Below are 25704 nucleotides of genomic sequence, written 5' to 3'. Positions count from 1 at the left end.
CCAGGCAATGGAGGCAATAGGCAGTTATGCGCCGGACAGACGCGGATAGGGACGGGCCGAACAGCTCAATATCAGAACAAACCAGACTCACAATCCAGAAACACAAGAAAAGAAACAAAAATAACATGCCGATGTCGGAAATCAACAGATACTCATATTCATAACCAACCCTCATAGCCCCTCTCTGCACCAAATCCCCTTACCAAACTTCACCATGTCCCTCCCAGCCCCAAAACCACTAACCATCGCCATCCTCCCAGGCGACGGTCTCGGACCCCAGCTCGCTACATACGCAGATAACCTCCTAACCGCAATCCAAAAGACCCGGACAAGCCTCTCCTTCCAAACACGTCTACACCCCTTCGGCGGCGCCGCCTTAGCAGCTGGCCACAGCAGCGCCATACCAGCAGCAACCCTCTCCGCATCAAAAACCGCAGACGCAGTCCTGCTCTGCGCATGCAATGACCCCACCTACGGTCTCGAGCCGGAGAAAGGCCTGTTGAAACTCCGACAGGAATTGGGAGTGTATGCGAATATCCGCCCTGTGCGGTTCCCGAGTTCGGCGCTGGCAGAGGCAAGGTCTTATATTTATAAGCCCGAGGCTGTGAGGGATTTGGATATTACCTTCTTTCGGGATCTTACGGGTGGTGTGTACTATGGGGCACGGCAAGAGGGTGCTGAAGGAAAAGGGCAGGCATATGACACGACGGAGTACTCGCGCGGTGATATCGAGCGGCTTGCGCGGCTGGCGGGGCGGTATGCGCTGCAGTTTAACCCTCCCAAGGCGGTTCATTCGGTGGACAAGGCGAATGTGATGGCGACGGGGAGGTTGTGGAGGAGTGTTGTGAGCGAGGTGTTTGCGGTGGAGTTTCCGAGTGTACCGCTGGATCATGTTCTTGTTGATAACGCGGCTGCGGTGCTTGCGTCTAGGCCGATGGAGTTGAACGGGGTTGTTCTTACGGAGAATCTGTTTGGGGATATCTTGTCGGATCAGGCTGGGGGGATTGTTGGGTCTGGGGATGTGCTTGCGTCTGCGGCTGTGTCGGGTTTGCCTGGGAAGGGGAAGATTGGGCCGGGGATATTCGAGCCGTTGGACTTGAAGATGAGGACTGAGCTGAGGAATCCGCTGGGAATTGTGCTGGCTGTCTATCTTATGCTGGAGATGGGTTTAGGGCTTGCTGCTGAGGCGGATGCACTGTCCAAGGCGATCAGGCAGACGCTCGATCCTATAGAGCTGATCGGGTCCGATATGCTGACGACAGACTTGGGCGGCTCAGCAACACCAGACCAGTTCATGGAAAAGCTCATATCGAATCTGGAGCTATACCTGGAAGCTGCAAACTCCGCAGACCTCGCAGCAGGCAGGGCAAAGCACCCAGCCAGCCCAGCTCCATCTCTAACAGACCGTCGCCCGATGGGTATCATAGAGAAGATCATGGCCCACGCCGGAGTCGGACTATCACGACCAGACGTACGTCCAAGCGAGATGATCTGCGTCAAGGTGGACTGGACCATCACCTCCGAGCTGCTCTGGGCCGGGATGGAGAAGACATACGACCAGATGGGCAGACCACGACCCTACCGCAACGACAGACTATGGCTAGCCGTGGACCACACCGTCGACCCGCGGACAAACCACCAGCCTCGCCAGCAGGGACTCATCAGCAAGGCCGAGCGCTTCCGACACGAGGCCAAGATAGTCGATTTCCTGCCCGCGAATACCAGCATCATGCACACGGATTTCACACGCGACCGGGCCCAGCCGGGACGCATTGTCGTGGGCAGTGACTCGCATACCTGCTCGGCAGGGAGTATGGGGTCCTTCGCCGTTGGATTCGGCGCTGCAGATGTAGTCATGCCCATGGTAACCGGCGAAACGTGGTTCAGAGTCCCGGAAGTCTGTCGTATCAATTTCATTGGTAGCCTACCATTCGGCGTAGGAGGGAAGGACGTCATCCTACATATCCTGGGACTATTCAAGCGCAATACCATCGCCTTCCAGCGAGCTGTTGAGTACGGCGGGCCCGGGCTGAAGGAGCTGTCCATGGATGCACGGTTTGCAATCGCCAATATGAACACTGAATTCGGCGGCATGGGAGCCTGTTTCGAGGCGGATGAAGTCACTGCAGATTGGATTGCTCGTCGGCCACACCCTCAGCATCGCGAGGGAGGGCTATACTTCCGTGCAGACGCCGGGGCGAGATACGCAGAGGAGAGGACGATCGACCTCTCGCAAGTTGGACTCACAATGGCGCTGTATCCGAACCCGGATCATATCGTGCCGGTGGCCGAGAAAAAAGGAATGAAGCTGGACGGATGCTTCATCGGAGCCTGCACAACTACAGAAGAAGACCTTATCGTCGGCGCCCTCGTCCTTGAAGCCGGTCTCCGCAGCGGAATGACCCCAGTACCTCACGGAAAACGCCGCATCACACCAGGCAGTCTTACGATTATCAAGAACCTGGACCGCCACGGCCTTCTCGATATCTACCGACAGGCCAGATTCGAGGTTGGGGCGCCGGGATGTTCATACTGCGTTGGGATCAACGACGTCGACGTGGCAGGTGAGGGCGAAGTCTGGCTCTCGTCCCAGAACCGCAATTTCCGGAACCGCATGGGGAAGGGCAGTTTTGGGAATATTACCTGTGCGGCAGCTGTTGCGGCGTCGAGCTTTGATATGCAGGTTACAGATCCAAGGTGCCTTTTGGATCGGCTGGATAGGAAGAGATTTGCGAGACTTGTTAGTACCTGGAAGGCTTCAAGTTCGGTCAGAATCACACCGGAGATTCATGAGCCAGAGCCAGAAATTGGAGATTACGCTGGGGCAGTGTCGAGTATGTTGGATGGGATTAAAGGGGATACAGTGCAGAAGTCGAGGATAGTTCGGTCGAGGGTGCAGCGGTTTGCAGAGAACGTTGATACGTATGTCAAGATATCGAAGCCGGCACGATGAGACACTAACAAGACAGGGATGCTATAATTCCGGCAGAGTTCATGCCTGGTGTCGATAATGCGGACCTTGGGAGTCACTGCTTCCAGTACTTCCGTCCTGAATTCAGGGACAAAGCTGCCAATGGGTCCCAAATCATGTATACTTCCCCTTTCTCAAGATGAGTCCTCCTTTCTCAGTAGAAGAATTATACTGACTATACAGCGTCGCCGAGCACGGATTCGGCAGCGGGTCGTCGCGAGAGGACGCCGTGAGGGCGCTGCTGGGATCGAATATCCAGGCTGTCATTGCAAAGGGATTTGCGTTTATCTGTATGTCTATGTCTCTAGTATTACTGCGAGCGCTGCTAATGAAGTAGACGAACGAAACCAATTGAACATGGGCTTGTTCAGCGTTAAGCTCCAAGACGCGGACTTCTATTCCAATGTACACGAAGACTCGGTGGTCAGCATCGACAAGGACAGCAAGGCTATCCGGATTGAAGGGCTTGACAAGGTCTTTTACTACGAGCAGTCGGAGATCGAGGAGGCATTGCTGGACGCCGGGGGTGTGATGCCGCTGTATACAGAGTTTGGAAACGCAGTGTTTCGACAGCTGACGAGGCCGAAGGGAGGAAGAAAGGCAGGAAATGTTAATGGCGTCAAGAAGGAAGCATATACTAATGGTGAAAATAAAGAGGGCAGTACTAGTTGGTAGATTGAATCTGAACAGTTATGATCCCTATCTTGCCATGTAGATGCGAAATGTACCACAAGGAACCCTTGATATTATAATAGCAAGTACTGCAACAAGATTAGATCAACGAATCAGAATCCAGCAATTACAAGCCGGTCCCGCTGCCGTTTATATCCGCGTCTTCCCCAGACTTCCTCCTGCACTCACCAGCACCCCGATATGCCTCCTGCACACAGCACCTCCTACCGACGGGGCTACGTTGCCTGTCTAAGCTGTCGCGCCCGTAAAGTCCGCTGCGTGTTAGGATCGGAGCCACCATGCGCCAAATGCCGACGCGAGCACCGCGAGTGCCTGTTCCAGAAGCAAGAGCGCACAGGGAAGCGTCGCGAGGCACCGAAATGGACGAGACAGAGCGGGTCAGTATCGAATAATACGTCTTCGACTCCGCGAGAGGACGCTGTGCAGTCCGAGCCTAGCCGTGGCGATTCGGCGGCGGAGAACCTGCAGGCCCAAGATGGCTCCGACGAGTCGCCCTTGACAGACCCGGTCATGTCGACGATCTTTACACGCCCGAGGGATGCGTTGAATGTACTTTTTGATGCTGCTCAGGTACCGGGGGGAGACCAGGGAGGGCTCCCTTCAGCACAGCCGGGTTCAGCCACAAACCTCGTATCGGAGAGTGGTCAGGTCGCCGTGTCTGCGCTGTCCCAGCCAAGTGAGGAAGTACTGGATCTTTGGGACAAATGTCGCTTTGTTCGGCAGGGCTGGTTCACTGCCCAGGAGGCAGTTACCTATCTTGACTTGTATGTTGTCCACTAACTAATTATGGTACGTTATCTAATAGTGTAGGTTATATCGGTGTTTGGCGCCGCTATCCCCTGTCTTAACAGATGACTATCGAGACCATGATAACCATGTACGTCTGGTCATCGAAGAGCCCATGTTGTGCTGCACACTGCTCACTATCTCCTCTCGATATTTCATCCTGCCCGGTGCCGGGGGTGTATCTCGCAGCCACTTCATCCACCAGCGATTATGGCAGTACTGCGAGCTCCTAATCCGGCGCGTAATGTTCGGCCAGGAAAAGCACTCTACTGCAAAGACGCGCATTGTCGGTTCAATTGAGAGCCTCATTCTGATATCCGACTGGCATCCTCGCTCCGTCCACTTCCCACCGGACACAGAAGGGTGGGACGGCGAGCTTATTTCCCCTGCATACGACCGGCGCAATCGACTACACACGAACGGAGACGTACCGTTAATTCGGTGGCGCGAGGATGTCTTCGAGCCTGCCCGTCGCTCCGAGCGCATGTCCTGGATGCTTCTCGGGGCGGCGACCAGTCTCGCTTACGAGCTGGGGATATTTGACGGCGCAGGCTCAAGCGACCCCAAGCTAAGTGCGCGGTGTAATCGCGCTGCTAGACTGCTGTACGTGTATGTGACTCAGATGGCTGTCAAGATGGGCTGTTCTTCGCTGCTCCCAGAGAACATGCAGGTTGCGCAAGCAGCACCGGAATCCAGCATCGACCCCCAGTGGTCTGCCTGCATGAAGCTTTGGTCGGACTTGACGCGGCTGATGAAGACTGCGTCGGCGATGTTCTTCCAGTCCATGCCTTATACCAAGCAGCAGCTTAGCTCTGGCCAGTATGTGATCTTGCTGCAGCACTTTTCCCCGTCGCTGGACAGATGGCACGAGCAGTTCAATGCATCCGGTACTACACCCTCCTCGTTATTATTTATATACTTTATACTGATATATGTAGATCTGCCTTTCGCCCTGAGCTCCGTAATCCTCATTGAATTCTACTACCTCAAGGCGTGCACCCATGCGCTCTCAATCCAAGCCGTCGTCGAGCGAGCCGTCGCCCGATCGTCAACCCAGCTGAACGACTCACTAGACGTGGAATCATGTATCCTCCCTCAAGACTATACGTTTATCCAAGACCTCGTAAGCAGCAGCCGCAGCGTGCTCGAGATAGCCACATCAATGGCATCAGAGGGCCGACTGCGCTACGCCCCCCTTCAGACACTGGTCTGCATAACCTCCTCATCCATATTCCTTTTAAAAGCCACCAGTCTGGGTGCGCGACATGCGGACCTGCGAATATCGCTGGATACGTTGGATCGATGTATAGTGGCCCTGCGGTCCTCCGGCACCGATGATATGGACTTCTCCCTGAGATATGCTACATTACTGGAGAAGCATGTCTCGCGGTTTCGCGCCAATTTCGTTCTTCCTGGTAATGGCTCTGCAGTGGCCAACTCTGGGACTGCTGCATCATTTACTGCGTATCAACCTACGCCCTTTTCTGTAAATCAAAACCAGCAGGATGACTCGCTTGGGCTTTCAACTGCGGCGGATACCGGAAACCCGATTAACTGGACGCAGCAGTATGCAGGCCTGGATCAGATCTCCGGTGAAGACTGGTGGGCACGTCCATTCGATCCTAATATCGCGCCGTTTTCCAGCAATAGTGGGGGACACGGGGAGGGTGTTTCTCTGGGGCTGGAGTTGGATTCTCTGGATTTCCTGTGGAATTTGCCGCTTGTTGATGATGTAGATATACCGAGTTAGACACTACAAATAATGAGATATGGGAAGCCAAGCCAGGGTTTTGGGTGCTGCTGTAGATGCCGCTTGTACCCGAACTCGCTATATCGGTAACGACGCAACCAGGATATCTCTTTCGATAGTGGACTCCGAAGTCGGAGTTGTTGTCTCTAGGTCTATTCATTTGACAGAGTAAACATATAAAGGCGTTCAGTGTCCACCCCATCTGAATACTATACTACAATCTAACGAAGCAAAGCCACCATCCAAACTCATTACCATGTCCAAGTCAATCGTCAACCGAACCCCCTACCCCTTCTCCTTCCCCCCTCTATCCCCAAACACATCCCTCTCCCTCCCAAACACCCGAGGCCGCCTCCCCAGCATACAAGCCTCCCGCCTGCGCAGCATGATCCTAGACGCGCACAGCTCCCCAACCAAGATCCTCGCACACGTCTGCAGCTACGACGCCCTGACCTCGAAGCTGTGCGAAGACGCCGGCTTCCCGCTCGTGTTTCTGGCCGGGTACGCAATGGCGAGCTCGCTTGCCCTGCCTGATACAGGGTACATTGCCTTCCCGGAAGTCGCGGCGAAGGTCCAGGAGGTTGTGCGGGTTGTGGATGTTCCTGTCCTCGTTGATGGGGATACGGGGTATGGGGGGCCGATGAATGTTAGGAGGACTGTGCAGGGGTGTGTCTACCCTAACATGTTTTGATTTTGGTAGTATGGTTATGGTTAACGCTGTCTTAGGTTCGCGCATGCAGGCGCAGCTGGGGTCATGATTGAAGACCAAACCTGGCCTAAACGTTCGTCTCTCCATCCCTCCATAACCATGCACGGCAGAGCAGTCTAACAATACGCAGGCTGCGGCCACACAAAAGGTAAATCCGTGGTAAGCCGGTCCGAAGCCTACGCACGGTGGCGGGCAGCGGTCGACGCCCGGAACGAAGGATTGGATATCTGGATCCTAGCACGCACAGACTCCTTTATCCACGGATACGACGAGGCAGTGACGCGGGCCCGCGAAGCTATAGCGATCGGCGTTGACTGTGTCTTTGTCGAGGCACTTCCTGATAAGGAGACCATGGCCAGGCTAAGGGCTGATTTAGATTTCCCTGTCTTGGGGAATATAATTGAGGGCGGCAAGACGGAGAATGTTTCGGCTAAGGAGCTGGGCGAGATTGGGTACAGTGCTGTTGCGTATCCGTGGACGCTTGTTGCGGCGAAGTTGAGGAGTGTGAGGGAGGCATTGGAGGGGATTAAGGAGAGCTTTTTGGTGGGAGGGCCGCCGGTTGTGCTGGGGTATGAGGAGGTCTGTGAAGGGGTTGGTTTTAACAGATATTATGAGGTTGAGGAGAGATATCAGTTTGAGGGCTCGACGACGGGGAGTAGGGGGTATCAGTGGGAGGGCCATACACATAGGTGATGGTAGGGCTAAGGAACAATGGATTATTCTTATCTTTGAGAATTAGTTACATACAAAACTTAGTATACAAACCGAAAGTGGTGTCAAGAAATAGGAAATACATTGTTTTACACCTGAATAAGTGTAGATAGATCATCTACCACTTGCTCCTTCGCTCATCACTGCCATAGTTCCCCTCAACACGAGTCTCAGTCTCCGTCTCCGTCTCGCGGTGGCCATTCCGATCCACCAGCTCAACCACGTCATCCGAGGTCCCGTCGCGCGGCATATACGTGACCTTATGCGTGACCGACTTCTGGATGCCGTTGCTACCAGAGAACGGGGTGTTGTTGTAGTTGAGAGAGCGGTTGGTGCTGCCGAAGATTGTGGGAAAGCCGCGGCGGAGGGTGGACAGGAGGGCGGGCATGCAGCAGCACATTATGGACACGTTGCACTCGATGACGCTGTATGTCGCTACCATGACGTTGTTGTCTGGTATTCAGTTAGCTGGGGTGGGAGGAGGTAGGATGGGGGAGTGGCTCACAGGTGATGTTTGTTGTCGTGGAGTACTTCAGCAGTCCTGAGAATCGGACGATGCTGATGACGGTGATACTAGAAGTGTCAGCAGATATAGAAAGGCTGGACGGGCATACGTACACGATACCGACACTGAACATGACAACCAGATAGATCTTCTTCTTCAGCTTGAGCTGGAGACCCCAGAGCATTGGAATTGGAAGCCCGAGGACCCATAGATCCGTGGCGATGTTGATAGCCTGGCGGGTTAGCAAGATGCATCGGTATATATAGGATAGGCCTACCGAATGAGCCCACCAGAAGGCGCTATTGTCGTAACATATTGCAGTAGACTCGCCTTTCCAGCTTGACCAGACGTCCTCCACCGGAATACAGGACAGTATCTCCGTGATGAATGTCGATATCATGAACAGAAAGCAGTGGACGATGGTTCCCTGGCATAGAAGTCGGAATCGGGGGCCTGGGAAGATCTGCATGAAGAAGCACACGATGGCCACTTTGGTTAGGATGATTGCTGGGATGTACCAGACCTGGGTAACCCAGGTATACTGCAATGCATCAGTCCTGTCTGCTCTTTATTCAAGTTCTTTTTCATCGAGGGCTCACCTTGGCCGTGTTGGTGATCTGGGTCGGAGTCAACGTCCAAACATCCTTTCCCATGCCAGATCCCATCACTGGTCTGTTAGTACATCTCAATGTCAAGGTTGTTTGAATAACGCACTGAAGAATTCAAAAATGTCCATGGGCAGGGAAAAGATCTGTTCGGTTAGTCGTGCTATTAAGACATGTGTTGAGCACTCACAAATGCAAGAACCGCACACAGATCAGCCCACTTGTATTCATTCTTCGAGATGCAGTCCTTCACTCGGAGGATAACAAACGCCAGGGCCATGGCCCCGGTAACAGCTGTAGCGATAGGGGCGACGAGACTCTTGTCATGGACGGGCCAGTGGCAGAGCGTAGCCGTGGCATTCGTAGCCTCTGCAGTCTGTCAGCCCGTGGTTAGTATAGTAATGGTAGGAATTAACGTACGCAGCCCTTCGACAACGGTGCAAGCCACCATTGAACAGGCCTGGACATTCTCCATCAACACCGCGTCGGCACATATGCAGTCAGAGTCTGTCGCCGTGCATGTCGAATCCTTGAGTCCCTTTGCAAGACAGTCGGCCTGGATTCATGTTAGATGCGTAGTAATGTTAGTATTGGAAAGTTCCATACCGCACAGTCCGGCGTCGTCTGTGCCCCGACGGCAGCAGCAAATGCCGCCAGGGCAAATGCAGACCATTTTGCTAACCGCATTGTATCCTGGCTAGGACTGATGAATTCTCTGCATGAAGGCACAGAGAGAACAGACCGGAACCAGTCCCTTGGGCCTGGCACCTTGGCTATATGTACGCAGACCGGATATCTCCTCACTGACAGCCTGACAGGGGCCAGGCCGCAGACGCCTTGGTCAGTAACGCCTCGACGGGACTGACAGCCGGTGCAGATCTTTTCAATTTTTCTTTACTTTGTACCTTTTTCACTTTTGGATCTCCTATTGTGGTAATTGTATGGGTCAAACCGGAATCCTGGCTCGCGTATGATATGACCCCGCACGGACCGTTACTCCAAGACATGAAGCAATGGTGCAAAGGTGACCTGTGCAGAGGTAAATAGGGTGCTGTGTATTTAATATTATGATATGGTCATTGGCAGTGTTGATAGGTTGCACGTTGATGCATTGACTCTTACTCGTCTCATCCCAAACCCTAAGTTGCCACTTACTTGCCAGTGCATGTGCACTCCGGTGCAGAAGTTTTCCCAGGGAAGCGGAACGCCCCTGTTAGTCGAGCTTGTCATTCCCAACGGTTTCATAATTCATAGCTTGGGCACTAGACGTGGGTCTATCTGGCGAAGGATCTCACAGGGGCCATAACCGTTAGCAGTAGTGTACTTAACTAACTAGTAAGCAACAGCGTATCACTAATTAAGTAAGCCATTATCAAAAGTACCAAGTCTGCTGTCAGATGAGGCAGCCAATTAAATCCCCGAAAAACAAATTGACAGGTGGGCTCGAAATCCTCCAGGATCGTGACAAGCAAGGCATCGCGAGCTAACAAACCCAACAGGAGGTCCAGCGATACGCGAATAAGACTCGTCAGAAGACTGAGAACCGATCCGCTCACTGAATTCCGGGCTCAGACCCCGTCGTATCTTTCAGTTTCGTCTCCAACAAAAGCAATCTGGATTATTCCTCCGCCAGCCGTGGCCCCACTGGCTCACATTAGTATACATTAGCCTGCCGGGGACTGGGAGACAGCAAGACAGCCCCAAATGCTCCGTGCGCAGGTCGAATCACTGTTATTGGTATTGGTAATGCAGTTGCTCCCCTTCACGCGTTAGGCAAGAGTCTCTACTCGTCTCCTCGATAGCGGACGGGGCTTCCTGTCCCAAAGACTCGTTCTCCACTGCACAAGCCCAGAGTCTGCAGCGATCCCAATGAGCCCAATGAACATCCGGATTAAATAGTCGTACGCAGTCATTGGCCTCTGCTGCATGGGACCATCCACCGTTCGTCCTCAGCAGCTGCGTACTTAAATTGGCCAGCTCTGGCCAGCTCCCCCTGCTTGTCGCTGTCCTCCATGCAATCCAATTGCAGCCATCCTCAGCTGCAAAATGGCCGGTCTTGCGACGTATCTTCTCGGAGCCCTCAGCGCCTTCGTGATTGCCCGCCTGGTGCTCTCCCTGCTCAAACAGCCCTCCCTCCCCCTGCCCCCAGGTCCCAAGCCCGCCCCCCTCATCGGAAACATCCACCAGCTCCCCAAGAGCCTGCAGTGGCTGGAGCTGTACCACTGGAGCAAGAAATATGGCCCCGTCATGCACCTCAGCATGGGCGGGCAGCCCCTCGTCATCCTATCCACATACAAGGCCGCCCACGACCTCCTCAACCGGCGCAGCGCGCGATACTCGGACCGCCCGCGCATGGTCATGGCCGGCGAGCTCGTCACTAGGGGCATGCACATGCTGCTGCGCCAGTACAACGACCAGTACCGGCTGCATCAGAAGATGGAAGCCCCGCTGCTCACCCTGCGTGCTGCGAGCAACTACCGCCCGCTGCAGGACCTCGAGTCCCAGCAGCTGCTGTGGGACGTGCTGGGCGAGTGGGACAAGTACGGCGAAAAGGGCGTCGACTTCCACCACCACTTCGAGCGCGCGATGGCCAGCACCATCTACTGCCTGAACTATGGCTACCGGCTGCAGACGGGGTACGAGAAGGAGCTTATGGACGGGAAGCGCGTGCAGGCTGAGTTTGCGCGGACAGGGCAGGTCGGCGCGTATATCGTCGACTCGTTCCCGTCGCTGAATTACCTGCCTCGATTCCTGGCGCCGTGGAAGAGGGAGGCTGAGGATCTGTTTGAGCTGGAGAGACAGCTGCATGTGGGGAACTTGAAGAAGGGGCTGAAGAATGGCAAGTGGAACTTTACGAAGCATATGAAGGACTCGCCTGAGGCGGCGGATATGCCCGAGGTAGAGCTCGCTTTTGATCTGGGGATTCTGGCTGATGCTGGGCTTGATACGTCGACTGTTGCCCTGGACTGGTTCATTGTTGCTTGGATTACATCGGGCTCGCGCTGGGTGAAGAAAGCGCAGCAGCTGCTGGATGAGGTCGTTGGTAAAGGTCGTCTGCCTAGCTTCGAGGACCGGCCTAGGCTGGCCTATATAGACGCTATTGGTAAGTAGACACTTTCTTATACAGCATGATATCACTAACAGAACAGCGAGCGAAACCCTCCGCTGGCGCCCCGTCGTCGTACAGGGCGTACCCCACGCCACCAAAGTCGAAGACGAATACATGGGCTACCACATTCCAGCCAACTCGACCGTCCTCCCCAATGCCTTCGCCATTACTCGCGACGAGGAAGTCTTCGGCGAAGACGTCGACGACTTCATCCCGGATCGCTGGCTCGCGGAGCCCTCGCCCACCGACAAAGAGCACATCGACGTCTGCGGCTTCAACACAACAGCGCTCAAAGATCTACCACATATTGGTTTCGGATTCGGACGCAGAATCTGTACGGGCCGGCTCATCGCGCGCAACCAGCTCTTCATCCAGATGGCGCGCATGCTGTGGTCGTTTGATGTCGAGGCTGGGGTTGTTGATGAAGCTTCCGGGGCAAGACACAATGTGCATGATATGGACTGTACTGAGGGCTTTGTGACCCTGCCCAAGCCGTTTAGGTCTGTGATGAGGCCGAGGGGGGAGTGGGTGAGAGATGCCATACTCCAGGCGGGCACCACGCATGAGCTGGATCACTCGGCGATTTTGGAGGCGGCCAAGGTTGGGACATAATATTTCTTGTGTGTAGTAATGTGTGCTCAATAGTAATTAACCTGGTGATGCTGGGTGGCTGCTTTATACCACGTCTCCAACAACCAGTCCACCGATGGAAGCGATAACGGCCGTACTTTGTATTGAAGCTCAATTATACCTGGATTGCCTGTATTGAAACTCAATAGCTGAATGGCAATCCAGATATATTGCGACGTAGTAATCAGTATGTACTGCTAACCGTCCAGCGGAGCATCCCAAGTAGGGTAACGACCGAGATCCATCTCCACAACGATCCAACGGCGGGACAGAATAAGGATGCAAGCCTGAAATTACTTTATTTTCATTAAGCGAGGCGTGGGAACCTGAACTTGGAACTCGGAACTTGAAGCCGGGCTGTGGCTTATGGCCCTATGGGTCCTTTTGGGGCTGTAATTTCCGGTCGTGTCACTGAAGTTTGAACAGCCAGCCCCGATAAATGCCTCTATTAAAAGACATTTCAACGCGAATATCCTTCCTAGCTTGGGTCTTTCCGTTTTAGGGAATGTGTTGGGCTGAAGCCGTTGGCTTATGTCGGGTTGTTACCATGTCTGATAGGGCTCAATGGTCTCCAAAAATGGGGAAGATGAGCTTGCCTGTTTCATGTATATATGACATGGAAGAAGCGTTAATCCATGAGCGATCGTTTTCCTGAATGCGTACCGGTCTGTCGTAGGTTTACTGGCTGCAGTGGAATGTATCGACATCCAAGGAGTAAGAGTACAAGCAGTAAACACAATGTTTGAATAAATTGCTAACTGATTACTCTGCATTATAGGCACAGGGAGTGTCAAAGTCTTCCATAACTCAATCCATGCCCATACCTAAACACCGGATTCCGCGTATCAAACGGCACATCCTCGCTCTGCCCTTCAACCTCCTCCATCGACCTGGGCAGATCAAACGGAATCCTTCCCTCAGGGCTGCTCTCGCCAAAGACCACATCCAAGAATGCCTCACTGTCGCTCCCATAATTCGCCAGCACAGCCTGCGCTTGCTCCACAATCTCGGGAATCACAGCCGGCCGGTCCAGCGCGATATCGACAATCGTCGGCACCGTAGAGAATATCTTAGCCTGGCGCGCCTTCTCTGTCGCATTGAACGCCAGCGAGCCTGCGTGGAAGCTCGCCTCGAAGGAGCCATTGCGTGGTTCGTACGGCGCATTATACCGCAGGAGTGCAAAGTCTGCGTCGCCGGGGTTCGAGACAACAGTATAATTGCGCTCGGTCAGGAACGCGCGATCAAAGCCCTCGATGTAGAATTTCGTAGAGCGAGACGGTTCTGCAAGGGGAAGAATATTCTGTTTATTTGTGAGGAGTGTGTATGACCGTCTCTGCGCGTCTCTGCCTCTCTGGACGAAGTGCTCCTTGCCAACGATCTTATTTGCGCCTGCAGCGTCGACGAAAGGGTTATCGAAGAGACCGAGGATGAATTTCTCCTTCAGCAGTCTGGCGACGGAGACGTCGATACGCTCTTCGGAAATGAGTCCTTCGTGTACAAGCTGCACGACGAGCTCAGGGCGTTCCTCGCCGCCGAACTGGTCGCAGCCTGCGTCGAGGATCTTGGCTGTGCGCTCGACCTCGCTGAGGGCTTCAACGCCCCAGGCGCGCGCGGGCATGTATTGAGTCCCGATATGGCCGTCCGTGACGAGACCCCAGTCTGTCACTACGATCCCCTCGAATCCCAGCTCGCCGCGGAGGAGGTCGGTGACGATTTCCTTGTTGAAGGAGAACCCGATGGCCTCGTAGTTTGTGCCGATGGGTCGGGAGTAGTACGGCATCATCTCGGTTGCGCCGGCTGCAATCGCCGCCTTGAAGGGGATCAAGTGCTCGTCGAAGTTGTCGCCAGGGTATGTCTGGTTTTTGCCGTATACAAAGTGCGAGTCTTCGCCGTTCTCCATCGGTCCGCCGCCGGGGAAGTGCTTCGTGACGGTCTTGACGGAGTCGTGGCCCAGCTTACCTTCATTTCCCTGGAAACCTTTGATATACTGGGTAATCAGCTCGCTGGTCAACGTGCTGTTCTCGCCCCAGGTCCCGCTGATTCTAGCCCAGCGCGGCTCCGTAGATATATCAACCTGCGGATGCAGCGCAGCACGAAGCCCAACAGCCAGATATTCCTCCTTTGCAATCTCCGCAAACTCTCTAACAAGCTCAGGATCCCTCAAAGCCGCAAGTCCCAGACTCTCGGGCCACTGCGAAAACACACCAGCCTGAAACCCCGTGCCCACATTCTCCGTAAACGCATGTCTAGGATCCGAGGACAGCGTCACCGGAATCCCGAGCCTGGTCCGCAACGCCCGTTTCTGGAGCCTGTTCACAAACTCCGCAGTCGCAGTCGCATTGGTGATATCGCTGGCCAGGTTAAAGTGCGTCATGTGTTTCTTCCCGATCATCGTGTCTGTGCTGTTTCCTTCGCCGTCGGCGTCGAGCGGGCCCTCGGCTACACGCGCGTGGAAGAGCTGCCCGGCCTTTTCTTCGATTGTCATGCGGTGCAGGAGGTCTTGAACTCGGTCGTCGATGGGGTGTGATCGATCTTTATAGATGGGATGGCTCTCATCGCGCCACAATAGGTCACCTCCATGGTTCTTGATAGCCAGCCCGAGACAGCCTGAGGCTAGGGCTGTTAGGGCTATCACTGTTGAATTCACCCGCATGGTAAGGCTTGTCACAAATATTCTCCTCTGACACAAAGCTAGCCTGGAGCAGGATCTCTGCTGCGGATTCCGGCAATTTAAATCAGTCGTGCAGTAATCACCGCCGTTCATCCCCCACATCGGATGTCCACATGTTACGGTGCCAACCCGCTGCAACTTTGACATATTTTGCGGGGACTACAAAGAGAGGGACAGTAGGCCCTTGGCAAATGCCCAGTGCGTACTGGTTCCAAGAAACCACTGGTTGTAGCGGTCTGGCGGACCCGAAGCGCAAAGACTGCATACCATGACCGGAACAGCCGCAGTAATTACAAAGATTATACCTTAGCCTAACAAACATTGTCTCACTATCTCGACTATCATTATAGCTGTAGTATCTTCGACACTCTTGGATTGTTTCTGCAGATATGTAGGCTCGCAATCACGATCCGGGGAATCCCTGCATTCCCCAGAAGGCCAAGATGCGAATGTGGAGAGCGCCGATTTACTCCAACTTGCATCGTTTGTGGGACCACCACCGACTGGCCTATATATTGAGTCACGGCCCCATCTTTGAGTAGCTGGCCGGGTAAACTGCGGTAGAACTATCTGCTACGGGACGCTGTAGTCTCCGCACTGCTTGATCTTTGAACTGTGCAGGCGTGGGAGTCTAGGTAGACCTCGGCTTGTGTCTTAGAGGTTGGGTAGGAAGATGTCCAGCTGGATACGGTCTTATGGTCTCATTTGTGGGGTTATTGCAGAATATGAATCTTGCTCATGTGAATGAATGCCAGGGTGGTAGAACCGGCTCCTGCAGGCTAACTCTGACGTGATTCTCGCTTTGTGTGAATTCCCTGCTTATTCCATCAATGTCCACTGTATAGATGTGCCCTGGATTTCCCACATGGGGCAGTTGTTCCAGTACGGTAGATGCCATTCAAATTTCTTCTGTGGAGGAAAGCCCTAACAAGGATGACAACATAAACGCCGTCTATCTAACTCAAAACTAATGCATATACAATGTAACTTGACTAGATCATTCCATCCTTAACATCATCCTCCCCCCTCGGCACCAAAGTCGACTGCCCAGAATCCACACTCCACGAAATCCCCCTCTCACGGAGAATATGCCGCTTCGCCAAATCCCCCGGCTCAGACACCCCCGGCCCCACAGCCCTAATAGTATGTTGCTCCCGGATAGGCAGAACAGAGGAAGAACCGCAATTTTGCCCCGAGAGACCAAGCGAAGACTTGAGCTTGCTGCATACCCTAGACTCGACGAGCCGGGTGAAGAAGACGGGGAAGGTAAAGACGCAGGCGACGATGATGCCGATGTTGACTTCGGCGATTCTAGACGAATTCCTTCTTAGTATTCATTTCCTTGCCCTTGTGTAAAGGGGACTTACGAGTACAGAGCCAGTTCTCCGGATACCCACATCACGTCCCATCCGCCGTATACGTTCTTCACGCTGATGATCAGACGGGCGATACTTGCGGCGCAGGCACTGTACCAGTTTCCAAGTTAGCCATGGGAAAGAAAGGAAGAGAAAGAAAAAAAAGGAAGGGTACACACCCAAGTCCACTCGCAAAGGTCAAACACAGCCCGATCTTCTTCTTCCTGGACAACTTCAACTTCAAAACGCTAGGGATCGGCAGGATCACCAAATAAAAGTCCGTAACCACATTAGTGGCAGCCTGCCAGATCACGAGCCCCGTGTGCACAAAGTCGCAGAACGGGCTGATGTCTGTCCCGACCGTTACGCATATCCCGATGTTCACGGCCGACGTGATGATGAAGGCGCCGTAGAGAGTACCGATTATGGCGATGCCGACCCAGATGGCGATTTTCATTTTCGCGATGGGGAAGAGGCGCTTGTACAGCAGGAGGATGGAGATTTTGGTAAAGCCCACGGTCCGGGGGTATGTGATGCCTGCGGCGAGGAACTGGCAGCATTATCACGTTAGTAGATATTTTAGAGGGCTGCATCATTGGCTCTTACCCGGGCATTGGACTCGCTCATGAATACCGACATTGGGATATCCCACATGTGCAGGCCGAGTCCTAGATCGAGGACTGATTTGGTCAGTCGGGGTATACAGTTAGGGCTAGGTCTTACGTTTCATGAAGCTGCCCAGGTTTGCAAGCGAGCCGATCTATGCGTGTTAGAGTAAGTTCACTTTAGGTTTCTGTTTACTCACAACTGCAATAATGCAGGTTGCTAGAAGATCAATCAGTTAGCAACTCGATAATCAATGCACAGGCTGCCTTACTATCATCCCAACCCCACGACTTCAAGATGCGCGTCCGTGTGTATGTTCGCACTGACACTACCAGAAGCATAAGAGAGACGAAGACTACAGACATTGCTATAATAGCCGGCTGTCGCGAAGGAGGATCGACGAAATTAGTCTCCAAGCCCGGCGGCGGCGGCATAGCGGGCTGTTGATCAAGCGGTAATTCCTCCATGTTTAGACAAAAGTTCAGGTAAGGGTAAAGACAGGTGAATTGTTCAATTCGAATATACTCAGATAACAACTACTGGTGGTATGGCAGCATCTTAAACCGCAGATATCTACATTGCAAGATTACGACAACAACGACCCATCGTACGACGCGACTAAGAAGCCATCGTACGGATTCGGGGGTCAATAGGCTCATTTCTACTAATACATTGGTTTTCTTTAAGGAAGTGTTTTGACATAAGCGTCCCAAGAAACCACATTCTTTGTTCTCGACAGGGCTTAGATGGCTTGGCCGTACCAGACCTCGCACAGAGAGAACACAAATATGAACGATGTAGGAAAGGATTAATCTGCCATGGATATTATTATTCGATATCCAGGTGCCGCGATGATTCAAAGGGTCATTCATGTCCAGATCCCGCTTACCGTGGAGGCCATGCCTTTGGCAGTCGGGCACGGGGACCATAAAAGACGTTACCATGGAGAAGTCGGGGTGTTTATTCTTTGTCATTGAGGTGCCGTGGTTGTTCCTTCCTAGGTTAGGACCTGATAGACAAAAGAAGGAGGTCGCTCCTTCCAAGTGAGCATATTGTTCCTTCCTCGTATTGGACTATCTATATCTGACTTAACAGGGAAGGTCCACTGAGGGTCGCTCTTTCCTAAGCCTGCTACTGGCTCAGGGCCGATTGACACACAAGTATAGAATATATGGAGAGTATAGGCCTTGTAAAAGGGTAGACCTTGCAAAAGGGTAGACCTACTGCTATGCAGTATTAATTTACTATTCGAATAGGCTGGTTCCATTTTATCGATACATTCCAGAACATGACTTAGCTGTGCTGCCAACTCTACCACAATAAGGCCAATCATAGGAAATGATAGGACAGTCCTGAGCAAAGAACAGGTTAAGCCATTTATGCAGGTGTGGTGCAAGTGGCAGATTCGCTCTCGTGGGATAGTCTCAGCAAGCTTTTCAGAAGCATTTTTCCGAGCTCCCACGCTTGGGTTGATTAACCAAGAAGGTACTCTTTGTGGATGTGGGATTGTCAAGTCCCGAGCCTTCTGTGAGCATCACTGCCGGAAGGGGAAATGGGCACCGCGTGGAAACCTGTGGGGGTGTTCAAATCATGAGTGATAGTGTGCCTCCTCTGTTATATATGATTATTATATGGTGATGGTTTCAGTGTTTATATACAATCTGTAAATCAAATGCACAACGGTTGACAACAGTTGACGCACCGTTACATGCAAAAGACTGAGTTCCGGTCGTTTACAGCGAATATGGACGATCACGCACGACCTTCTGCAGCCAGCAGGGTCCCCAGATCATGACAGCGAGGACCGCGGCAGAAATTGCGACCCTGTAGATCGGCGCCCAGAGCTATAAAGTAGGATCATCCTCGTCGTGTAAAAAGTGCAGCAAAACAAGTTAGCCATGGGGTTCAAGGCCATTGTCAGCGCAGCGCTACTGCTGGGCCAGATAAATTCAGTGCTTAGCAGATCGCAGGACCAGGGCACAGTTGAAGTGTCGACTTCTAAATCAGTCCATCCTGGTGAATTGGCAAATGTCCACCTGAACTGGCTTGACAGCCCGCCGAGTGCCATCCGGGCCGTGTATGCTTCCTGTTCGAGCCCTAACTCAACCTCCACCCAGCACACTATCGGCCATTTCAATGTCCGCGGACAGCCTCCCCAGCGACTTGCTTGGGCTGTTCCCGACGATGCTCAGGCAAACAACTGTATCTACGTATACGGGGCCCAGCCGCACGCGCCGGCTCGCATCCTGGGCAAGAGTGAGCCCGTCCATCTCACTCGGAAGGCGAAGAAGCGATCCGTTGCCGATCTGGACAATCCCCTGCTGAAAGACTTTGACGCGCTGGGAGCCTGGTTCGACGGAGTCGCTGCTATAAAAAAGAAGACCGATTCTACAGGCGGCGTTGCATCCAGACACTCGCCCAAGGACGCCAAAATTGCCATCGTTGGTGCAGGTGTTTCGGGTCTAGCAACAGGGTTGATGCTGGACAGTGTCGGTGTCCATAATTGGGAAATCATCGAAGCCAGTGAGCGTGTTGGAGGCCGCTTCCGGACGCGATATATGGCCGGGACAGATGAATGGGCTGAGATGGGCCCCATGAGACTTCCATACTCTGTTACCTACAAGGATGACAACGAGACGCTCAAATACACCGACCATGAGATGACTTTTCAGCTGGCCCACACCCTCAACGACATGAACAAGAACGACACCAAGTGGAAGGTTGACTTTATTCCCTGGGTCCAGCACCATCCCAATGAACTCATTGCGCAGGATACCCGTCGACACCCCGACGGGCGCATTCCCACTCGTGCTGAGGTCGAGGCAGACTCAAGCCTGAGCGAGGCTTCTGATATAGATACCGCTGAGTATCACAACACCGAGCACCAGATGGACCTTATCCTCAAGAACGAGACGACCCTCAAGACTCTCCAAAAGGACATCTGGCGAGCCCACAAAACAGCCATGGACGAAGGCCTCGACGACTGGAGCGAGCAGGCCATGATGCGCCACGTCTTCAAAGCCAGCGAGAACGTCACCGACGAGATCTGGACAGCCTCCGACTACGATGTCTTCTGGGACGAACTCCACCACAACTCCAACCTGGGACTCGACGGCACGAAGGAAGCCCTAGGAGAGACAAACTGGCTGTGCATCGACGGAGGCTTCAACCGTCTCTCCGACGCCTTCCTCCCCCACGTCAGGGACAGGCTCACCCTCAACCGCCAGATCCGCAAGCTGGACACCGTACCAGGCCCTAACAACACCACCCGCACTCGTCTGTCATGGTATCCCAGCGTCAAGAACCGCACCTACGAGTCCAAGGACTACGACTACACCATCATGGCCGTCCCATTCACCATGACCCGCTTCATGGACCTGCCCAAATTCTCCTCCGTACTCGACCGCGCAATCAGCGAAGCCGGTGTACGCTTCAAGTCTGCATGCAAGGTCGCCCTCCTCTTCAGCGAACGGTTCTGGGAGAAGGGGCCCCGGCCCATCTTTGGTGGCTACTCCAAACCCCCCAGCGACCCCGTCGGCGCCCTCTACTACCCCGTCTATGGGCTCAACGAGTCTCGACCGGGCTTGATCATGCACTACCGCGGCGGAGACTGGAGCGACCGCTTCGTCAGTTTCTCGGACGAGGAGCACGTCCAGACGGTTCTCGACTCGATTGTGTCTCTGCACGGGGAGCAGGCAAGGGAGCTGTACACGGGCGACTATGAGCGCCTTTGCTGGTTGCAGGACGAGCATACGGCGACGGCGTGGTGTCGGCCGGATGTGGAGCAGCATAAGCTGTATATCCCTGCTTATCATAATACGGAGCATAATACGATTTTCATTGGAGAGCATACGGCGCCGACGCATGCGTGGGTGAGCTCGTCGTTGCAGTCTGCTGTTCGGGGGGCTGTGCAGCTCCTGCTTGAGCTTGGGCTGGTGGATGAGGCGAAGGAGTTGAACGAGAAGTGGATGGGGAGGTGGATTAAGCTGTGAATGCTACTGGAATTGAAGCTGAAGTTGACAGTGTATAGAATGGGGAGTAATATTAGAATATACTACACACATTATAGACGGCGGTTCTCATCCCACCCTGCAATTTGACTTATCTTTATCTTTGCCTAACGAATATAATAATCATTACTTAAAAATGCTCTCATGATCGTCCCGGCCCTCTATCCAAGCACCACGGTCCTCATTGATCGGCGCTGCCTACTCTGCACACGCCAGTTCCCACTGTCGATCGCAGGGCAGACTCGTGCATTATGGCATTCGACATGCAGGAAATCTATCATACAAATCACATCTGTTGGGTTAAAATAGCTTGTCGGGTATAACTTGGTAGCAGAAGGCCTGATATCAAACTACAGCACTTACAACAACACCTCCGAACAAAGCATCGTCAGCCAATTGATCGACAACTGATGACAGCGTGGGGGTCAAGTTCGCAATCGCGCACTTGCCGACATGTTTTCGTCGGCCCAAGCCTTATAGGGTCGCGTGTGGAGCGTTGAGCTGCGCAGGGTTCTCAGTCTGCCCACGCAGTCGTGGGTCTTCCGGCCAGCCCTGGGATGTTGTCAGATTTATTTATCAGATCGTAGGGCTGTGCTGGAGTACGGAGTGTAGCACTGCTGCTCGACACAGACAGTATGAGGGTCAATTGCTTTTTAAACCGCATCTTGGTGTTGCTGGCTGTCAATTTGGTTGCGCTCTCTCAGGCTACGATTATAGATAATGGCAAGCTGGCTGTTGTCGATGGCATCAACTATTATGTGGGAGGGGTTCCTGTATCGAGACTCTCTCCGGTGCCATCTTCCAGGTCGACAGAGGACACTGAGCTCCTCCCTATCACGGTGATCCGGTCGACAGTGGCTGGTTTCACCAACGATGACTTGGATGGGATAATTGGGAACTTCTCGCGCAAGGATGATGTTTTTCAACGGGGATTTCTGGAAGGTATTGTTCCCATTGTCATCATATACGTTATGTGAATATACTGACAACGCAGCTCTGTTTGTGGCTTATACCGGACACGGCCAGGGGCATATTTCCAGTTCGTTCAAGACTCAGAACACCAAGCTTGTGATGGCTTCATCGAACTACAATCCACAGGGATCGGTTGTCAAAGCTGATCTTAGCGTTGATATCCCTCAAGGGCCGTATTTCATGTCTACTAAGACGGGCTCGCTCTATCAAGCCTACCGTCTATATCCCGACCATCAGCTCGCATTTACAGAGGCAGCGATCAGTGATGGTAACGGTGGATTCAAGCCATTGCCAGCAGCAACCCAGGTAATACTCCCCTCGAACACCAGTTCATCCTCTTACCTGAAACAGGGAGCCATGACCAAGAGCGTCGCGGTACCATCTCGGCTATACTATACACCCACACCAGACAAGCCACTCTCTGGAGTAAGTCTCATCCTCAATATCTCTCAATCGTGTCCACAAGGACTACCGTCTAACATATTCCAGCTCCGCCTCGGCATAAAAGACATCTTCCACGTCAAAGGCCTCCGCACAAGCGGCGGCAACCGCGCATTCTACGACTTCTACCCCCCGCAAAACAAAACCGGCTCTGCAGTGCAACGCCTCATAGATGCAGGCGCCGTGTTCGTCGGGAAAATGGGCACAGTGCAGTTCGCGAACGGCGATAATCCAACGGCGGATTGGGTTGATTTTCACTGCCCTTTTAACCCGAGGGTATGTCCTTATCCTAGCTTGAAGTCTACGTGTATGCTAAGATAGTGTCAGGGAGATGGATATCAAGCACCAGGCGGCTCCTCGTCTGGTCCTGCGGTCGGTATATCCTCGTATGACTGGCTTGATATTGCCGTTGGCAGCGACACAAGCGGGTCCATGCGCAGTCCTGCTGGATTCACGGGTCTCTATGCGAACCGGCCTTCAAAGGGAGTCCTTGAGACTGACGGTATTTTACCGCTCAGTGGACCGCTCGACTCGGTTGGAGTGTTTGCGCGGGATGCACGTACTTGGTCGGCTGTTATGCATGCCTGGTATCGGGATTTGTTAACTGACTATAGGGTGTATCCGAGACGGTTGTTCTATTCGCGGGATTCGTTTCCGGGTGTGGCTACGGAGGCTGGAGGGCTTCTTGAGGGTGTTTTTGGGAGGATTGAGAAGTTCCTAGACGTGCACAGGGAGTTTGTTGATACGCAGTCCAGATGGGAGGAGACATATCCGGAGGGTGCGCCGGGGAATGTGTCGGATTTGTTGAATACGGTGAGTACTTGCCATCAAGCCGGTTCTTTAATTAAAGACTAAACGTACTAGACCTATGCCGTCCTTACGTCCGTCTACCAATATAAGCACCTCGCCCAACCATTCTTCGCCGACTACGCTGAAAAAAAGGACGGCCGTCGACCATTTATAAACCCCGGCCCTCTCGTCCGCTGGCAATGGGGCCAGGACAACGGCGGCGACACTGCCTACAATGAAGCCGTAAAGAATAAAACCATCTTCAAGGACTGGTGGGAAACAGACGGGTACGGGCTCGCCCATAACGAGACTTGTTCAGAGGGGATATACATCTACCCGTACTCCACGGGCAAGACGCAGTACCGGAATGTGTATACTGATGCGCCAACTGATCCACCGATGGGCTTCAAGGATAGTCGTATTGCAACTATGGCTGGTGCACCGGATCTTGTGGTTCCTGTCGGGGAGGTTCCGTATAATTCGACCGTTTCGTTGAAGACTGAGTATATGCCGGTGACGATGAGCTTTGTTGCTGCTCGTGGGTGTGATCTTATGCTGGTGAATCTGGTTCAGGAACTGCAGGACGCTGGTATCTTGAAGCCTGTTAAAACGGGAGCGACGATGTATCGTTGATAGTGTAAACTATGTCCTTGGTCCTAGATATCTCTCATATAGACTAAGTATCAACATTCAAAGCGGGAAGAACGACACCACTACACTCCCCAAAGCCAAATCTCCGTCCAGTATGGCGATTCACGCACCAGCCCTCCATAACAACCTCATCCCCGTCCTCAAGAAACCCAATCTGTCCTTCCGTCAAACTAGCCAATTTGTTCTCCGGCAAGTGACGTTCCAGCAGACACGCTATACCCATATTCTCTCCGTTGGAATTGATACGCTGGCATCGTTAGAATGTCATGACCACGTGAAATAGATATAACGTAGTCAACAAACCTCACTCGTCACAGTCCCAGTCCCAAAGATATCCCCCGTACTCAGTCCCTCTCCGGCACTCGCAAGATGCACCAGCTGCTGATACGGCGTCCAGTAGAGCTCCTTCAAGTTCGTCTCCGTAACGAGATACGACTTGCCATTCCCTTTCACAGCGTCAGTATCCACCCTTCACAGAGTAAAGTAGGTCAAGGTCAAGGCGAGGCGAAGGAAGGCAACATACTAACAACCCTAGCCGTCAACTCCACATCCCACGTCTCCTCGTCTCTCCTCCCCCTCCAAGCCAAATGCCTCAACGGCGCCGGATCCTGCACTTTGACACCAGCAGCTGCACACGCACCCAACGCCTCCGCCGTCACAATCCACGGCGAAATCGTCGTCCCCGCGCCCTTCCCATGGAACGGACCTAGCGGGACCATCTCAAACCCCTGGATATCCCGCGCGGACCAGTCATTCAGGATCACCATGCCGAAGATATACTGCGGGGCGTCGGCGATGTCGAGGATAGAGCCGGGGGAGAGCGGGCGCGAGAGGAAGAGGCCGATTTCGAGCTCGAAGTCGAAGCGGGTGGAGGGTTGGAAGGTGGGTTTATTGTTGCCAACACTGGGACTTGAGGGTGGGAATACGCCGTTTGGGCGGCGGATGGGCGTGCCGGAGATACGCAGGCTGGATGTGCGGCCGTTGTAGACGCTGGGGATTATGAACCAGTTTGACGGCATGGATATGTTCATTATTTTGCTGCACTGGGATGTTCCTTAGCTGTTTGTCGTTGATGATAAACACAGGGTAAGGTGGGGTACGTTTTGGGTATGCTCGAGCGAGCAGTAAAAGTCGGAGAAGTTCTTCGTATCCATCGGGAAATGGTTTGTGACTTTCTCCAGTGGAATCGCATATTTGGGGCGAGTGTCTGCATTGGAGAGCAGAGTTGTTAGGAGATCCCTAACCTGGCTGTGGGAGGACTTGGGGAGGGCAGCGAAGGCGTTGAGCGTTGGCTATACAGGTTAGTTGCTTTGTTGTTATTGGCCCGCCGAGTTACCTGTGAGAATATATCTGTTTCAAATCCAGCAACGGACTTGAAGTGGCCATCCTTCTCTATCGCACGGAGGTCGATGGCGGTGTCGTCCAGGGCTGTCGCACAGCGCGGGGTTGGATTGTCGGCGGTCGAAATGACACCGTAGGGGAGGTTGTCGATTGGGAATGGAGTTGTCATTTTAACAGAGTAAACTATTGCAGTATATTATGATATTATGGTCTTGTTTATAAGTTGGTTGTGTTGGGCAGCGGTGCATGTCAGCTTTATATATTAGTCCGACAAATACTCCGGTCTAGTCGGGAAAATGCAGGCTGGCTATTTTCGATCACCGAACTTTCAAACAGCATTCTAAAGTTGTATTATATTAGATACAGCTATTGCTTATTTGTATGCGGTATTTAAGGGAT

The 25704-nt window shown here is 53.2% G+C and overlaps 10 protein-coding genes across 10 annotated transcripts; 6 read left to right on the top strand and 4 right to left on the bottom strand.

Moving 5' to 3' along the window:
• Positions 1-214: 214 nt before the first annotated feature.
• On the top strand, positions 215-3646 carry acoC (aconitase family protein; the record flags this gene model as incomplete). Its single annotated transcript, XM_041700030.1, has 4 exons — positions 215-2922; positions 2970-3089; positions 3155-3261; positions 3309-3646. 4 exons carry the CDS (start codon positions 215-217, stop codon positions 3644-3646), a joined length of 3273 nt encoding a protein of 1090 aa, XP_041553056.1.
• A 198-nt stretch (positions 3647-3844) lies between these two features.
• APUU_21293A (uncharacterized protein) lies at positions 3845-6200 on the top strand (the record flags this gene model as incomplete). Its single annotated transcript, XM_041700028.1, has 3 exons — positions 3845-4428; positions 4475-5337; positions 5389-6200. The coding sequence occupies 3 exons, from the start codon at positions 3845-3847 to the stop codon at positions 6198-6200; spliced, it is 2259 nt and encodes a 752-aa protein (XP_041553055.1).
• A 256-nt stretch (positions 6201-6456) lies between these two features.
• APUU_21292A (isocitrate lyase/PEP mutase family protein) lies at positions 6457-7602 on the top strand (the record flags this gene model as incomplete). Its single annotated transcript, XM_041700027.1, has 3 exons — positions 6457-6866; positions 6927-6982; positions 7040-7602. 3 exons carry the CDS (start codon positions 6457-6459, stop codon positions 7600-7602), a joined length of 1029 nt encoding a protein of 342 aa, XP_041553054.1.
• Positions 7603-7738: 136 nt separating this feature from the next.
• On the bottom strand, positions 7739-9417 carry APUU_21291S (CFEM domain-containing protein; the record flags this gene model as incomplete). Its single annotated transcript, XM_041700026.1, has 9 exons — positions 7739-8073; positions 8126-8193; positions 8239-8357; positions 8403-8666; positions 8725-8792; positions 8840-8876; positions 8921-9099; positions 9151-9286; positions 9337-9417. The coding sequence occupies 9 exons, from the start codon at positions 9415-9417 to the stop codon at positions 7739-7741; spliced, it is 1287 nt and encodes a 428-aa protein (XP_041553053.1).
• A 1359-nt stretch (positions 9418-10776) lies between these two features.
• Positions 10777-12451, top strand: APUU_21290A (cytochrome P450; the record flags this gene model as incomplete). Its single annotated transcript, XM_041700025.1, has 2 exons — positions 10777-11833; positions 11880-12451. The coding sequence occupies 2 exons, from the start codon at positions 10777-10779 to the stop codon at positions 12449-12451; spliced, it is 1629 nt and encodes a 542-aa protein (XP_041553052.1).
• Positions 12452-13259: 808 nt separating this feature from the next.
• APUU_21289S (uncharacterized protein) lies at positions 13260-15122 on the bottom strand (the record flags this gene model as incomplete). Its single annotated transcript, XM_041700024.1, has 1 exon — positions 13260-15122. One exon carries the CDS (start codon positions 15120-15122, stop codon positions 13260-13262), a length of 1863 nt encoding a protein of 620 aa, XP_041553051.1.
• A 1010-nt stretch (positions 15123-16132) lies between these two features.
• On the bottom strand, positions 16133-17568 carry APUU_21288S (uncharacterized protein; the record flags this gene model as incomplete). The annotated part of the gene is made up of 7 exons (XM_041700023.1): positions 16133-16451; positions 16508-16606; positions 16675-17045; positions 17102-17175; positions 17219-17255; positions 17301-17320; positions 17373-17568. The coding sequence occupies 7 exons, from the start codon at positions 17566-17568 to the stop codon at positions 16133-16135; spliced, it is 1116 nt and encodes a 371-aa protein (XP_041553050.1).
• Positions 17569-18999: 1431 nt separating this feature from the next.
• APUU_21287A (flavin monoamine oxidase family protein) lies at positions 19000-21093 on the top strand (the record flags this gene model as incomplete). Its single annotated transcript, XM_041700022.1, has 1 exon — positions 19000-21093. One exon carries the CDS (start codon positions 19000-19002, stop codon positions 21091-21093), a length of 2094 nt encoding a protein of 697 aa, XP_041553049.1.
• A 653-nt stretch (positions 21094-21746) lies between these two features.
• APUU_21286A (glutamyl-tRNA(Gln) amidotransferase, subunit A) lies at positions 21747-23946 on the top strand (the record flags this gene model as incomplete). The annotated part of the gene is made up of 6 exons (XM_041700021.1): positions 21747-22053; positions 22106-22389; positions 22435-22509; positions 22573-22800; positions 22852-23337; positions 23389-23946. 6 exons carry the CDS (start codon positions 21747-21749, stop codon positions 23944-23946), a joined length of 1938 nt encoding a protein of 645 aa, XP_041553048.1.
• A 43-nt stretch (positions 23947-23989) lies between these two features.
• On the bottom strand, positions 23990-25474 carry APUU_21285S (uncharacterized protein; the record flags this gene model as incomplete). Its single annotated transcript, XM_041700020.1, has 5 exons — positions 23990-24211; positions 24268-24410; positions 24488-25007; positions 25065-25256; positions 25301-25474. 5 exons carry the CDS (start codon positions 25472-25474, stop codon positions 23990-23992), a joined length of 1251 nt encoding a protein of 416 aa, XP_041553047.1.
• Positions 25475-25704: the final 230 nt, after the last annotated feature.

Source organism: Aspergillus puulaauensis, chromosome 2 (genome assembly GCF_016861865.1).
Source record: "Aspergillus puulaauensis MK2 DNA, chromosome 2, nearly complete sequence".
In the NCBI taxonomy this organism is placed as follows: domain Eukaryota; kingdom Fungi; phylum Ascomycota; class Eurotiomycetes; order Eurotiales; family Aspergillaceae; genus Aspergillus; species Aspergillus puulaauensis.
Note: the sequence above shows the minus strand (reverse complement) of the source record. Positions and strands in the feature narration are given on the sequence as shown.